The sequence below is a fragment of the Heterocephalus glaber genome, unplaced genomic scaffold (genome assembly GCF_053883595.1).
Source record: "Heterocephalus glaber isolate CG9 unplaced genomic scaffold, H.glaber_assembly_v1.0 deba00001613, whole genome shotgun sequence".
NCBI lineage: Eukaryota > Metazoa > Chordata > Mammalia > Rodentia > Bathyergidae > Heterocephalus > Heterocephalus glaber.
Window position 1 is genome coordinate 35,288,550 of NW_028258384.1, and position 15,000 is coordinate 35,303,549.

The 15,000-nt window shown below is 35.6% G+C and overlaps 1 protein-coding gene across 3 annotated transcripts in view; it reads left to right on the top strand.

The window, feature by feature from the left end:
• The window catches only part of Col4a5 (collagen type IV alpha 5 chain), a 375,874-nt gene extending 367,070 nt beyond the window's left edge, over positions 1-8,804 (top strand). For 2 of the 3 annotated variants that reach the window (XM_087196749.1, XM_087196751.1), the window contains 4 exons: positions 3,393-3,570; positions 5,392-5,506; positions 5,955-6,127; positions 7,546-8,804. In XM_087196749.1, the coding sequence (XP_087052875.1) occupies positions 3,393-3,570; positions 5,392-5,506; positions 5,955-6,127; positions 7,546-7,627 (548 nt within the window). In that variant the 3' untranslated portion in view covers positions 7,628-8,804. The remainder of the gene's footprint in view (positions 1-3,392; positions 3,571-5,391; positions 5,507-5,954; positions 6,128-7,545) is intronic. The other variant, XM_087196750.1, reaches the window with a different exon arrangement.
• The last annotated feature ends 6,196 nt before the right edge of the window (positions 8,805-15,000 follow it).

Genomic DNA, 15,000 nt, shown 5'->3' on the forward strand with positions numbered 1-15,000 from the left:
AGTGAAATAAATGGGACACACATATATAAATACCAAATAGTTTCTCTGGTGTGAGAAACTGAAAGTGTAAATACGGACTAAAAGGTATTATAGGTAATGTGAAATAGGAAGAAAGGGAGCAAAGGAAAGGAAGTGAGAGGGGTAGGGGAATGTAAAGAAGGGAATGGAATTAATATGAGAAAATGGAAAAATAGGAACAAAATCTTTTTAAATAGGGAGGACTGGAGGGGTTGAAGGGAGGGCTGGGCAAGGGTGAAAAATAAGAACCAAGAGAGACTATGTAAAGGTTCAAATTTCCAATGATGAATGTCATTATATTGTATACCTAAAATGTACCAATGATTAGAATGAATAATCGATAATGCAAAATAGGAAGAAAAGGTCCAAAGGGGTAGGGGTAGTGGGAGGGGCAGGAGAAAGGAAAGAAGGGAAAGGAAAAATGATGAGAAGTGGAAAAAATGGAAATAAAGTCTTTGTAAATAGGGAAGGGTGGAGGGGATGAAGGGAGGGCTAGGAATGTAGAAAAAATGATAACCAAGATGCATCATGTAAAGGTACAATTCTTAATGAGAAATGTAATTGTGTTGCATATCTAAAATGTAGCAATAAAATAATTTAAGAAAAAAAAAAGAAATATCTTGATGGCTAAGCAAACAATAGAGGTAATTATAGCTTTGAAATTAAAGGAAGAGTCACCTGATCCAATAAATACAATCTGTTGTGAATTAGTGGAAGGGTTATAAAAAGAAGATAGAAGAGACAGATACAATACTAAAGCTTTTGTGTCTCACAGGAAAAAAAAAATGCTAAGAACGATTGGTCCTTTTCTTTTTGAAACCAGTGGCATTTCCAGCTCTGTCCCAAATTAGCTAATAAGTTAGTTTTCTTTTGAAATTACCATGCAGTGTACAAAACACTCTTTTATCCATTGCCTAATTTTATTGTTCACAACAATGATAAGGAAAGATATGAGCACAATACTGTTTTGTTTTTTTTCATTTTATACACAAACTAGTGAAGCGGTTAATTGATGTATTAACAGACACACAGGTAAAAACTAATGGAAATAAGGCATGAATCCATCCTTTGCCAATTCTATATCTGTCTTTTCTTTCAATTATACCATGTTGGCATTCATTCTCATGTGACCTTAAAACAGTCACTTTTCTCTGAACCAGGTTTTTTTCCCAGCAAAATGAATAAATGAAACTAAATCAGCAATTTCAAACCTGGGAAACTTTGAAAAGATTCCTAGGCCCTCTCAAACCTATTATAAAAATTCCAAATAATTTTGATGCTCTATGATCTTTTATCTGGCATCTTAAGTCTGAGATAAAAATGCCCCTTTGGATACATGAAGAATTTCCAAGAGGTTCACAGGCAATCAATTTTCAAATCCTCAACTTTCTTATATATTTTCTCCTAAAGCCTATCTCTGTGAATATGCTGTGGGTAATTACCTTTCTCTTATACCCTTTACCATCATTCATCACCAACTTTATAAAAGAATCATGTTATGGCACATTGCCTTGAAATGTGAAAACCTCTGGGAGATGAATTCAGGGACCATTCAAAATAATAGTTTTATTAAAGTTTAAATTAACTGAGGTTCTATAATACAGTTCCAAACCATCTCATTAAAAAATGTATTTTTGACTCCTCTAATCCCAGCACTTTGGGAAACTGAGGCAAGAGGACCTCAAGTTTGAGCCTGCCCGGGGCACCTTAGTAAATAATCAAGACCCTGTCTCAATGGGGTGGGGGGCTTGGTATGTAGCTCAGTGTGAAGGCTTTCACCAGTACTTCTTCCCCCTGGAGAAATGAATTTTGAAGGCAGGGGTTGTTGCTCAGTTGTACAGCACTTCCTTAGCATGTGTAAGGGACTGGGTTCAATCTCTAGCTCCACAAAAAAGAAAAAAAGGAAAAAAGTCTTCTAATAATAGTTTCCTTTTTGTTCAGTAATTATCAAATTTTTAATGTATAGTTTTGATCAATTGTGAATTAACAACAATAATCATGATATATCAAAATAAAATATTTAACAAATAAAACTTTGTGGTCACAGAAAATTTTAAAAACTTATATTAAATTTTTATTTTAGCAAAATATAATATAACCAATAAAAGACTTCTCAAAATAAAAATACATTAGAATTAAAGTGTGTGAAAGAAATTGAAAAAAAATAAAATTTACAAATACAAAAAGACTAACATATAATTTCCCACTGTTAAGGAGGATTTTATAATTTTTTAAATGATGTTGTTTCAAATTATTGCATTGGATATCTTTAAAAGAGTGATATAAAAGTTTGTTTTTAAATATCAGTCTTCATAAAACACCAAATGACAGTTGCCAAGGTACAAATGTGGTTTGTGAATTCTTAGTCCCCTATATTATAAAGTAGACTATTAGAACTGTGGGTTTGGAGCTTAGAGGCAATAACTAATATCTTAATACTTGTATAGTATCAGTTTAAACTTCTGATTTCAAAAAATAAGAACTAAAATACATCATGTTCTTGTACAAACACCCAATGATAAATGTAAATGTATTTTATACCTAAAATGTACTAATAAATAAATAAGTAAATAAATAAACTTCTGATTAAAAAATTTAGATATAAAAATTTAAATATTATATCAAATAAAATGGGTGAGGGTACAACACTTTTCATCCTTTCGTGAGTAAATGAGAAAGGACTTGATAACTTACATAGTGTATATTGCCTCTACTTGCTCTGAAATCCAAAGACTAGTTTCTTTGTTTTCCCCTTAAATTTTTCCTTGCTGTATGTTTTCCTTTTTACTTATTCACTTCCAAACTTATCTGTGATTGTAGTGGATAGTGTTTAGCACTCTTATCATCCCTAGGCTTAATGAGATTGCTGACCTACCCAAGATACATAGTGGGGATGTCTTAGAAAAGAGGGCGGCCTTGAGCAAGAAATATTAATACGACATTGTAAGCACTTATTGTGTGCCCTTCTTGTATGCAATAAACTACAAAATAGTCGCTGTAAAACACCGTTGTTTATAAGATGCATCACTGATTTAAAAACAGTTCTATAGAGTATATAACGGGCTACAACAATAAATACCAGAATCAATTACAAAATGCATCCTGATTTTAGAAATGTAAAAATATGAATAAATGTTAGAATTTAAAGGGTCTGGGATTTAGCTCAGTGGTTCCACCACCGGCCTCGCAAACGCAAGATCCTGAGTCTGATCCCTGGTACCAAAAAAAAAAAAGAATTTTAGAAATAAAATGTATTTATTATCTAAGAAATATTAGCAAATTTCTTTTTGAAAGATTCCTTGATATTATTTTAGCGGAAACTACAGCATCATCGTGATGCAGTCTTTCATCTTTTTCTTCCCAATTTTTCCCAGGAACCTCTGGCAGCTGTCTTCGTCGCTTCAGTACCATGCCTTTCATGTTCTGCAATATCAATAATGTTTGCAACTTTGCTTCAAGAAATGACTATTCTTACTGGCTTTCTACTCCAGAGCCTATGCCAATGAGCATGGAACCCTTGAAGGGTCAGAGCATTCAGCCATTCATCAGTCGGTGAGGCATTGGTTTAGCTTTAACTTGTACCAATCCTCGGTTAGTTTAGCCAGTTAAAAATCAGTCTAAAGCTAGTAATCTGATGATATTCCTCCCAAGTTAAGTAGACAGGTTTGCCTTTTAATATTCAATTCAATATTTAGTTTAATCTCTAATTTTAGAGAAATTTACTTTTGACCAGGTCCTATGATATAATTCTACATGGAGAAATCTGTGATGAGTATATGAAACAAATGTGTTTTAAATTGACTTATCCATGATGGACTAAAAGGACCACTGAGGCACAAGCACTCATAAAGGGGAAAGACATCTAAGCAGAGAAAAAGAGAATGGATAACAATGTGTCTAGAATGTAGTATTTAAAGGTTGCATAGGGTGTAAAGACTGGAAACTTAGCTTGGGCTAACTTTTAGTTAAGTAGAATGGTAGAATGCTTTCAGTGCCAAATTTACTTTTTGTATCATGAGTCCCCATATTTTAGCTATACTTCAGGGAAGATTTAAAAACCATCAGTGTGTAACATAGATTATAGAAAGGTTAGTCCTGGAGTAAAGAGACTCATTATATTGAAGGATATTGCTGTAGTTCTGATGTGAATGGATTGGGTCTCACAGTGGGGGACATGCATCACATTATTCAAATTGACAGGAGTTGGCAGTGGGAAGGAGAAAGTTATAGTTGAGGTTTGGCAAAGTTTTCCTGGGGAATTGCAACCTTGGAACCCTAGTTAGACTCATCTCCTAGGAAGGCTGGATAGTGCTACTTTTGTTCTGATCATGACCCAGGGCTCTAGCAGCAAAGGATGAGTGACTAAAAAGTCTGGTTTTTTTGACACTCAATAAAAAGACTAAACCTTCAGTAGCAAATTCACAACTTGGGGATGCCTTTGAGGATGACAGAGAGAGAGAGAGAGAGAGAGAGAGAGAGAGGGAGGGAGAGGGAGAGGGAGAGGGAGAGAATAAATAGGAGGAGGGGAAGGGGAGAGGGAAAGGGAAAGAAGAAGAGAGGAAGAGGAGAGGAGAGGAGAAGAGAGGAGAGGAGAGGGGAGGGGAGAGGGGAGGGGAGGGGAGAGGGGAGAGGGGAGGGGAGGGGAGGGGAGGGGAGAGGAGAGGAGAGAAGAGAAGAGAAGAGAAGAGAAGATTTTTTTATCAATCTCAATTTGGGCGAGTAAACTGTCCTCTAAATATATAGATGAACTGTGATAAATTGGCTTCAGTCATATTTTAAGAGGTTCCCTCATGCTCTTTATTAAACACGTGGTAGACTCAGCTCTATTTACTTCATTGCTATTTTACTTGACTTTAGAGAGTCAGCCATGTTTCCAAGTGCCTGAGTACTTGCCCAGAATTCTAAATATATTGCACTTACCTAAATATAGACAAATGGGTAATAAATGTCCTTTTGACCAAGAATAAAGGGTGGAAATTAAGAAAATGTCTGCTGTCTTTTCCAGTTTACCAGACATTTTTCTTAACACAGTTGCAGCATTACCAAATATCTACCCTGCATTTGGGCAGCTTGACAGCAAATAGTATGTGCAACACACAAAGCCAAACTTTTAGGTCAGTTATGGGATTGACTATAGCATGTATGAATTCAGGGCAGAATGGAAAAATGCTATAGAAATGATTCTGATTTTTCTTGAAAAATGTTTGCAATTTTAGTTTATAATTTTATTATGTATATTAGTGCTTATCCAGAAGCAATACTCGAAGGGCATTCTGTCCTTTTCTGAGCCTTGAAGACACCTTAATGGGCCTGGTCCAGAAAGGCTTCCAAAGAAGACTCACACTCATTCTGCTCTCTCCTTCCCTTTACCAGATGTGTAGTATGTGAAGCTCCAGCTATGGTGATTGCAGTTCACAGTCAGACCATCCAGATTCCTCATTGTCCTCAGGGATGGGATTCTCTGTGGATTGGTTACTCCTTTATGATGGTATGAAACACACTTTCTTGCTTTTGTCATAATAGCCGACTGTCCATCATATGTGCATTTACCCCCAATTTTTGGAATAAGTGTCACTTCTATATAGTAAGACTCTTGAGGTTTAAATAGCTTTTCTCTAGGCACTGTGTTCCCCTTCCCCCATTCTCTGTAAATATTTCCATAATCTACCTGTTGCTTTTTTCTTTTTTTTTGATACCGGGGATCGAACTCAGGTCCTTGCCCTTGTGAGGCAGGCGTCGGAACCACTGAGCTAAATCCCCGGCCCCTACCTATTGCTTTTATTGACTATCCTTGATGTGAATACTATTCTCTTACTACCAGTCCTAGTCCTCTTCACTACATTTGAGTTTTTGGCTAAGCTAGGTACATATCATTGGATATTCAGTAAGATATTAGGGCATATGAGTACGATGGCACATTTTTCTTTCTTTCCTAGCATACAAGTGCAGGGGCAGAGGGCTCAGGTCAAGCCCTGGCCTCACCTGGCTCCTGTTTGGAAGAGTTTCGTTCTGCTCCCTTCATCGAATGTCATGGGCTAGGAACGTGTAACTACTATGCCAACTCCTACAGCTTTTGGCTAGCAACTATAGATGTGTTGGACATGTTCAGGTAAGGCACTATGGCTTTAGTTCAGGTCCAAAGCTTCCTTCAAAGATGCTAGGGAAGGCAGAAGTAATTAATGGATGGTTTATCCCCATCATATTGTTATGAATATATTGGACTGTGTCCTTTATTCTTACTTGTTCTCCTTAAGTTCCTAAATCAAGTTGGAAAAACAGACCTAACTAATACTGGGTAAATAGGAATCTTCCAATAACAAAACAGAGACAAAGAAAGGTTAGATGACCTGCTCAATAATAAAAGTCAGCAGCTATTCTACTAGAATGCGACAACCTGAGGAATTGAAGCTATCCTTTGTGTTCTCCAATCCACTGATTTCCTTTTCAAAAATGTTTTAAAAGCTCTAATCTAAGGGTTTGAATGAATAAGACCATGAACAATACACATACCTCAGAATACTTCAATCTGTTGAAATTGTTTTCAGGTTAAATTTATTTATTTTTTAATTAGTACATGCCTGCAGTACATAATGATTGCATTTATCATGGAGAGTTGGTACATATACATAACACATCTTAATTCTTTTTTCATCCCCTACCTCTCCCATCTCTCCCTCCTCCTTCCATCTCTTGGTCCCTTTCCCATTTGCAAAAGTTCTGTTTCCAGTCTTTTCTTTTTATTTTCCCATCTCCTCCCCCTACCACCTCTTGCCTTCCTTCTCATATGAAACAGATCTCTCTACTTCCTATTATCTAGCTTTCATTCTGCTCTTCATTTACATTTTGCGTTTCTCATGTAAGAGAAACCATGCAATTTTAAGTTGTGTGTCTGACTTATTTCACCTAATATGGTCTCAAGGTGCATCCATTTACCTAGAATACCTCAAGTTTATCCTTCTTTATGGCAGAGTAGTACTCTATTATGTGTAAATACAACATTTTCCTTATCTATTCATCTCTTGATGGACATGTAGGCTATTTTACAAGATTTAGATATTATAAATTATCCTCCTATAATCATAGTTATGCATGTATCATTGGAATATAACGACTTTAACTGTTTCAGGATATTATTTATGTGTTGGTTCCTTTGAGTTATCATTATTTGACATTTTTCCATGGTTTTTATCATGTATCAATCATCAATTGCCAAGATCTCTTTCCTTATATGAATATTAGAAAAAAGTATCAAAGAGAGGAAAAGACAAATATATACAAACCTAATAAATGGCAAAGAGAACAATCACAAAAGTACTTATGAGCAGTGAAGTTTCTTAGGCAATACCAGTCACTAATATAGATCACGTTGGTTAAAAGTAAGCCATTAAGTTATTAGGAGAGCTACTTTTAAAAAGAGAGGAGAATTTGGGTATTAATTTGAAGGGATAACAGAATTAAAATACCAGAAAAGGCAAAGAATTGAAATCAGAAAAGGTGAATCTGATTTTCTTGTTTCTTTTTTCTCAGTAAGCCTCAATCAGAAACACTGAAAGCAGGAGACTTGAGGACACGTATTAGCCGATGCCAAGTATGCATGAAAAGGACATAACATTTTGAAGAATTCCCGTGTGTTTCTAAATGTGATATATATATATATATATATATATATATATATATATATATATATTTTCCAGGATGCAATGTCTCACACTCCCCAACTTTACCACTGCTGCCACTAATGGTGCTCCTATATATGACTAAGACAGCATGCTGACTAGTAACCATGAAGATTCAAATGTACCTCAGCAATGCACAGCAAGACCTCTGTTATTTTTCTATGATAGAAATAAGGAAATGAATTTACTTTTTGGGTCCAGAATCATTTTCTCTGAGGATTATAAGATGAAATTGTATATTTTGCCCAGTTACTGAAATGGTACATTAAAAATTCAATTAATAGAAGAATCACACAGAATTAAATAAAAGACTGCAGTCAGTTTGGGGGAAGAATTATTTTTCATGGTGCTACTAATCCTACTGTATCCCAGGTTTTTAATATAAAAGTGCTAAATTTATTGTGCTGTGTAAGTAAAGAATGTGTATATTGTATAAACAACCTTTTAGGTCAAAATGTTGAGTCACTTAGATGTGACCTGGTGTGAATCACTTTTTACAGAAAACATAAGAAAGCCTAGAATATAGACAACAAGATTTTAGATGTGAGGGAATTTATACTCTTACATCAAGTACTACTGAGATTAAATTTGAGTTTTCTTCCCCCAATTTTTTATTTTATTATTTTTAAAAAGATTGTTTTAGTCGCTTTAATCACATTTTTAAAAGTTCATGTTCCATATCAAATTATAATATCCAATGGAACAGTTTATTTTTTGCTATATTCTGCAAACACTTTTGATACCAGATGCCTCTTGTTTCAATGTTTTTACATTTTGTTTTTGCTCATCCCAGACTGGGCAAATTTCTCTCTAATTTTGAAAAACAAAATTTACCAAAAAACTTTAATGATTCTTTTCTTGGTGCTTCTTGTATAAAGTTCTTCTCTTTTGGTCTCTCTTGTATAAGAAATAGGAAGACAATACTTGGTTAATTGTCTTCTTCAATTACAAAACAAAAAAAACAAAAAAAAATGTTTTTTTTTTAACCCTTTTTATTTTAAACATTTTATTATAAAATAGTCATAGGATACCTTATTTCCTTACTTGTCATCTTCTCACTGAATGTTTTTTGACACACCAATATCAATTAATTAAAGATATATGTTCTAAGGATGGTTTGTTGTGTATCTCTTCAGCCTATGTGTTAAAACAAAACAACAACAAAAAAAATCCTACTTGCTTTCAGATAGACTACCATCTGCACATCAACAAGTGTTCCTTTCTTAGGGAATTGGCTTCTGTAGACTTTGACCATTCTGAGACCTGATAGAAAACATATAGTAAGACTTTTTCCAATGATGAAAACTCATTGGATGGTATTTTTACATAATAAATCTCTTGACAACATTGTGTTGATGTCTGAGAAAGGGAGAAGTAGTTTCTATTTAAAGAAGAACTCATTAATAATGTTTAAAGGAGATTAGTGAGTTAATATTCCCAATGATTAAGAATGAAACACATGTAGCTCTCTAAAACAGTCAAGGACTTGCTAAAAATGAGAGGCACTAAAAGGCTTTATAATATAATTTATGTTGCAACTACAATATAAAACAACCAAAACAGTTTGCAAATTGTAATCCCTAAAAACGAAGCCTTGCAAAATCCAAAGATTAGAGTCTATAGGAGTTTAGGATGTAAACAGTGGTAACTACCTAATAATTTTATTGATTTGGGTAAGCAGGTTGCAAATTTTAGCTTTATTTTTCTATGTAGGCCCATGCCTAAAACACTAATGGGTAGTTCTAAATGAAAACACAGATTTTTCAACACGGTGTACATTCCAAGGTTGTTCCTTGAGTTACAGCTGCAGAAACTAATTCTGGATGTTTGGCTGTTTGTAGCTTTCTCTCTCATTGAAAACCCTGGCTCAAAATGCACCTCCTAACTTTAAAATTATTGTATATACTGCTAGTCTAGATTCTTCTTAAGTCCTCTCAACTATCCCAGCTCTACTTTGTTTGAAGTACACAAACCCAATCCATTTCAGGACCTTAGTTTTGTTGACCCTTTTTTGTCACTGATTATTAAAAAATTACTCCAAAGTTAGCTATTTTGCAGTTACCTTTGGTGAGTTTTGCAGTCATCACAGTTAATAGTTTTTCCACATGGGCAACCATGAATGAATGAGCTGTTCTGCTTAATCAGCTAGTTTGATTTTCAAATAAGAATGTGTACAAAATATGGTTTTGCCAGTTAATATTTTGAAATTCACATGTTGCATACGTGGTACCAAATCCTGATGTTCCACAGCTATACACAAGAGTTGATCTCTTACCTTTTGGAAGATATATTGCTGGCAAATACTTAATTGGAACAAAATACCTGGTGGTACTTCCACCAGAAGATGGGTATATATTTAAATATATGTATGTGTGTCACAGAGAAAAGTGTATATTCCTTCTGCTTTTATACCTTGATCTGCAGTCTAAGGCCATGTTGGTGTCATAATCATTGTTTCCAGAGCAAGTTTTATTAGATACTTTGTGATTTTAGGGTGTCCTTTCCCCTAGTCAGATTTGAAAAACACTCTCCTGTTCTTGTGATGCTAACCAGGTTCTTTGCCACAATTAGCATGGCTAATTGAAAACTCAGTGGCATGCCAAGCCATCAAAAGCTTATTCATAAATTAACACAAGAGGGCACTATTGTCTATAAAAATGAATCAGCAAGTGTAAAGGTTTATGGAGCTCCTTGCTAGTGGCAGTGGGTTTGCCTGAAGTCTTGCTTCTAGATTCCTTGTTTCAAGCTTCATTGATTATTTCAACCTCATAAAAACCAACAGTAAATATTCTAAGAGCTGGCCCAATTCCACTCACATCCACCCCTGGAGATTTAACCCAGGACTTTTCCAGGAAGCTACATCCTCAGCCTTTTTAAATTTTGATACAGGTTATCACTGTTTCCAGTTCTGGGCTCAAACTTGTGATTCTCCTGCCACGGCCTCCCAGAGTGCTGGAATTATAGGTGTGCACCACCATGCCCAGCTATTTACTTTTGTTTTGAGACAGGGTCTCACTAAATTGCCCATGCTGGGCCGGAATTTGAAATCCTCCCACCTCAGCCTGCTAGAATGCTGAGAATGTAGTCATGAGCCACCTTGCCCAGTTGATGGGTCTCTTCTTAAGGGCCTGATTAAAGCTTGGTTCTGGGAGCACTTCATGTGCCTCTCAACACAGAAGCAAAGGGAAATTACTTTTGTATGGCCAAGACTTCAATTGGTTTCTTTGGCAAAGAAGCTCTTTTTTTCAATCAAAGCTATTCAAACACCTTCATCCTCCAGCAATTCCAAAATAAATAGAATAATATCATGTGTCATTTCCATTTTAAGAGCAGCGGTTTTTAGAATTTTTTCAACGTGCTCTTAAAATATTCCTAATTTGAGAATCCAAAGTCAGCTCAACCAGAAAGATGTGCTCTAATATATGCTTTATAATATATAATGACTATAATATAACTATAACTATATTATATGCTCTGGAGAAGAGGTACGCTAATCATTTTTGACCATCCAATTTTACTATTCCACAGATCAGGGGGCTTTTTGCCAGGAGTAGTTGTGTAGAAGAAGCTGTCTATTAACCTATTCAGCACATGGAGACTCTAAAATCACATTTATGTGATCTTAATTCTCTGTTTCTCTATGAATGGACAGCATGCCCAACATCTGAATCCAAGGGATCACAAATTACTGACATCATGCCAGTTTATCTCAGGTATCTTTGTTTTCTACCAGCTGCACATTGCATCCTCCACCGTTTTCTGCCCCCAGAGGGACCTTGTTTTCTGGGTTCCTTCAATCAATAGGCTGCCCCAGCAGGCTAGCAGCAGGAAGGACAAGAGTGGGATTAAAGTATTTGTTTTCCTTGCTCCCTCTGTGTGGGGTCACGTTAGGTTGGCTTGTGTCACTAAAATTGAATGTTCCTACTACTCTCAAGGTTATTAGCTCATTTTAATTGTCTCCTGGTCTGGGTCCAGTAACTTCTTTCTTATGGCTTCAGGTATAGGTGTGGTTGAAAAGTCTGTTACTTATTTACACTTTTAGTATTTCACACCAGAGAAACTATTCGGTATTTACACATATGTGTCCTATTTATTTCACTTAAGAATATCACCTCAATGTGCATCCATTTAGCTATTAATCTCTCTAGTTTCTTGTTCTTTATGGCTGAGTATACTCCATTTTATAGAAAATCCACATCTTCTTTATCCAGTCTCTAGTTGATGGGCAATTGGGCTGTTCCCAAGTTTCAGCTATTACAAACTCTGCCGCTATGAACATGGGTGTTACTGTGTTGCTAGATTTGAATTTCCAAACTACTTCTTACAGTTTTTTTTCACACTGCCTATATCTTTCAAATTAAACAGTCCTCAGACTATCCTCATTTAAGGGTGTTGTCTGTTTGCTATTGATAACCTGAGTATACAACTGCTTCTAATTTCCAAAATGTAGGTTCCATATATGTGGTAAAATTAGGGTTAATTGATTAACCTGAAAGCATGATTAAATATCTTCCTTTTTAAATTGAAGACTAGGCCAGTGGAAATATGACTGAACACCATGTAATTGAAGACCTACTTTAACAATATATTGGAAGCTGCATTCCAAGATATTTAGAAGAAAATCAGGCAAAATATGTTCATTATGATATTAAATATTGCCCTGTTGGATTTTTTTTTTTTTTGGTACCAGGGATCAAAGTCAGGATCTTGGGCTTGCAAGGCAAGTGCCGGGACCACTGAGCTAAATCCCCGACCCTCCCTGTTGGATTTCTAAGGAATGCACTTTGACTTCCACTCAGTGGTCATTTGGTATGTCCCACTGTACTCCAAATGAAAATTTTAATTTGCCCCATTGGTATGCTAGATTCTAAGTACCTATAACCAAAAGCTTGATAAAGAAAACTATCAGTACTACTTCTACCAGAGGAATCTGCCAAGTCAAGTGTATATGCCTGCAGTCAATGAAAAGCTCCAAAAAGTCACTGGCTATAAAATGGACAGTTTATTAGTGGTTTTCTAACTTCCAGAACATCTGTGAAAGGTTAGCCTGCAGAAGTTCTTCAGATCTGCTTCCTTTCTGCTCATAAAGGACACCTGAGATATGCTTACACTAGCAAAGGATGATGGAAGACAGGGTAGACTGAAAAGCCAAAGGCAGCTTGAGACTACATACTAATTTTTACCATGGCCATGTAGAGCCTACAAAGAAGTAAACACACTTTCCTTTCAGGTAAAACAGTTTTCTGATTGATTTCTTCAGAGCCAATGAAGTTCTTGTGATTGCCAGTCTATCATAAACCACAACGGTAAACCTAGATGTCAGATCTTTCTCTAATAGAATAATTTGACCTTTTTGGGGCTCTAAAAAGAACTATCTCCTATGTCTCACTAGCAATAACTGTAACACCTTATAGTTATATAGCTATCACTAAAATGCTATTCTTCACACATTTCATCTGAGCCTCAACAACTCTGATGTTTTCAAGCAGTATGAGGATTGGTCTCCAAATTACAGATGCAGAACGTGAGCTGTGGGATTGTTAACTGACTTTCCCAAGGTCATAGGACAAGTTGCTAAATTCTTTTTACTCAAAATCTAATCATCATCTTCTAGTCACAAAGATGTATATTTCAAAACCTCAGAATTCAGCGTGGTAGAAATTCATTAAGGATCTATTACAGGGGTCTGAGCCTCATGAAAAGAGACAAAAGTGCATGTTATGGAAAGCTTGGTTCACAGATAAGGATGAGTGCTTTTTCCAGCACTGTTGCAGCACCTGAGACCCTTTGAAATCAGCCCTCAGACACACAGAATGGGTAGTAAATTTGTTGTACCTCAACATGTTCTTGTTCCTTTGGTCTAGGCCTCTAGCAGAGGAAAACTTTATATTGTCTGGCCTGGTGCCTCCTCATGTGAGATTCCTCAGGGCTCTTGAACCCAGATGAACTCCTGGAGTAATTAATTCCCTGCAAACTCTACACTGCTGTTGGTGCCCAAGTAAGCACCAGTTATATAAATCTGAGACCAACTAGATAGTATCTATCATTTATTACAGACAATGCAGAAAACTCTGTGGAGGAGGAAATTTCCAATAGGAAATTTCATTTTATATCATACTGAATATGTTTACATACAAAAGCTACTTGAGTTTGCTAATTATACCCTCCATGGGTGATATTTCACATGTAGTATTTGACTCTTCTTATTTGACTCCCTTCAGTGCAAATATAGACTGACACAAAAAACCATCAAGCCAAGTGGGCTCAAGAGTACAGAATTATTTATCAGACTAAAGAAACAGAAAAGGTTAAAGCAAAGTTGAAAAATCTCTAGGCCAAAGTAGACCCCTGCTTAGCTTACAATAATCGGGAAACAAGAGGTCTGAAGGTTTAAGAATTCGAGGATGAATTTGCATTTGAGGTCCGTAGGTTTAAGAATGTTGAATTGAGTATATACTTTCAGATGTGGCAGCTGTTGCACACAATAAAGCCAGCAGCAGCACCACAGAAAACTCCACCCATTGGAGTGTAAAGTGATAACAGCTTGAAGCCATTTTCACAAACATGTCCTTCACCTCCCCTGGAAAACCTGCATTTTCTTTTATATCCTCTTTAAGCCAGTGGAAGCAACCATGAGTCTAAAAAAAATGTGTCAAGGCTTTTCTCTGTGCAGCTCTGGGGTTTTTTTTGGTACCAGGAATCAAACTCGGGTCCTTGCTCTTGGGGTGGCAGGCGGCGGAACCACTGAGCTAAGTCCCCGGCCTGTGCAGCTCTGTTTTTACTTCATCTATTTTGAAAATAAGTTATTAGATTCATGGATATTTATGATTGCTAGGTACGCTTGATAAAATGGTCCCTTTATTTATAACACTGGTAATATGGTAAAGAAAATGTTAGTATTCTTTGTACCGAAATCTGTTTAGCCATATAGCTATTCAACTTTCTTTGTATTTGTGTTAATATTTATTGTTTTTCCATTAATTTACTTTAAGCCAATTTCTTTCTATTTGAAATGCATTTCTTGAGGGGCCATATAGTTGAAATAATCTTTGCTTTTTAAAAGACTACATTTAACATGCTTGTTTTTATAGTTAAATTTAAATTATGATCTTGTTTTTTTTTTTTTTTTACTATTTATACTTTGTTTCCTTTATATGCCTTGTTTTGGATTAAATATATTTTTATTCCATTTTATTTCCTTCATAACATATTAATTATACTTTGTTTAGTTAATTTAGTGGCTGCTCTAGCATTTTATATATATATGTATATATTTCTATATATCTTTAATTTAACACAGTCTATA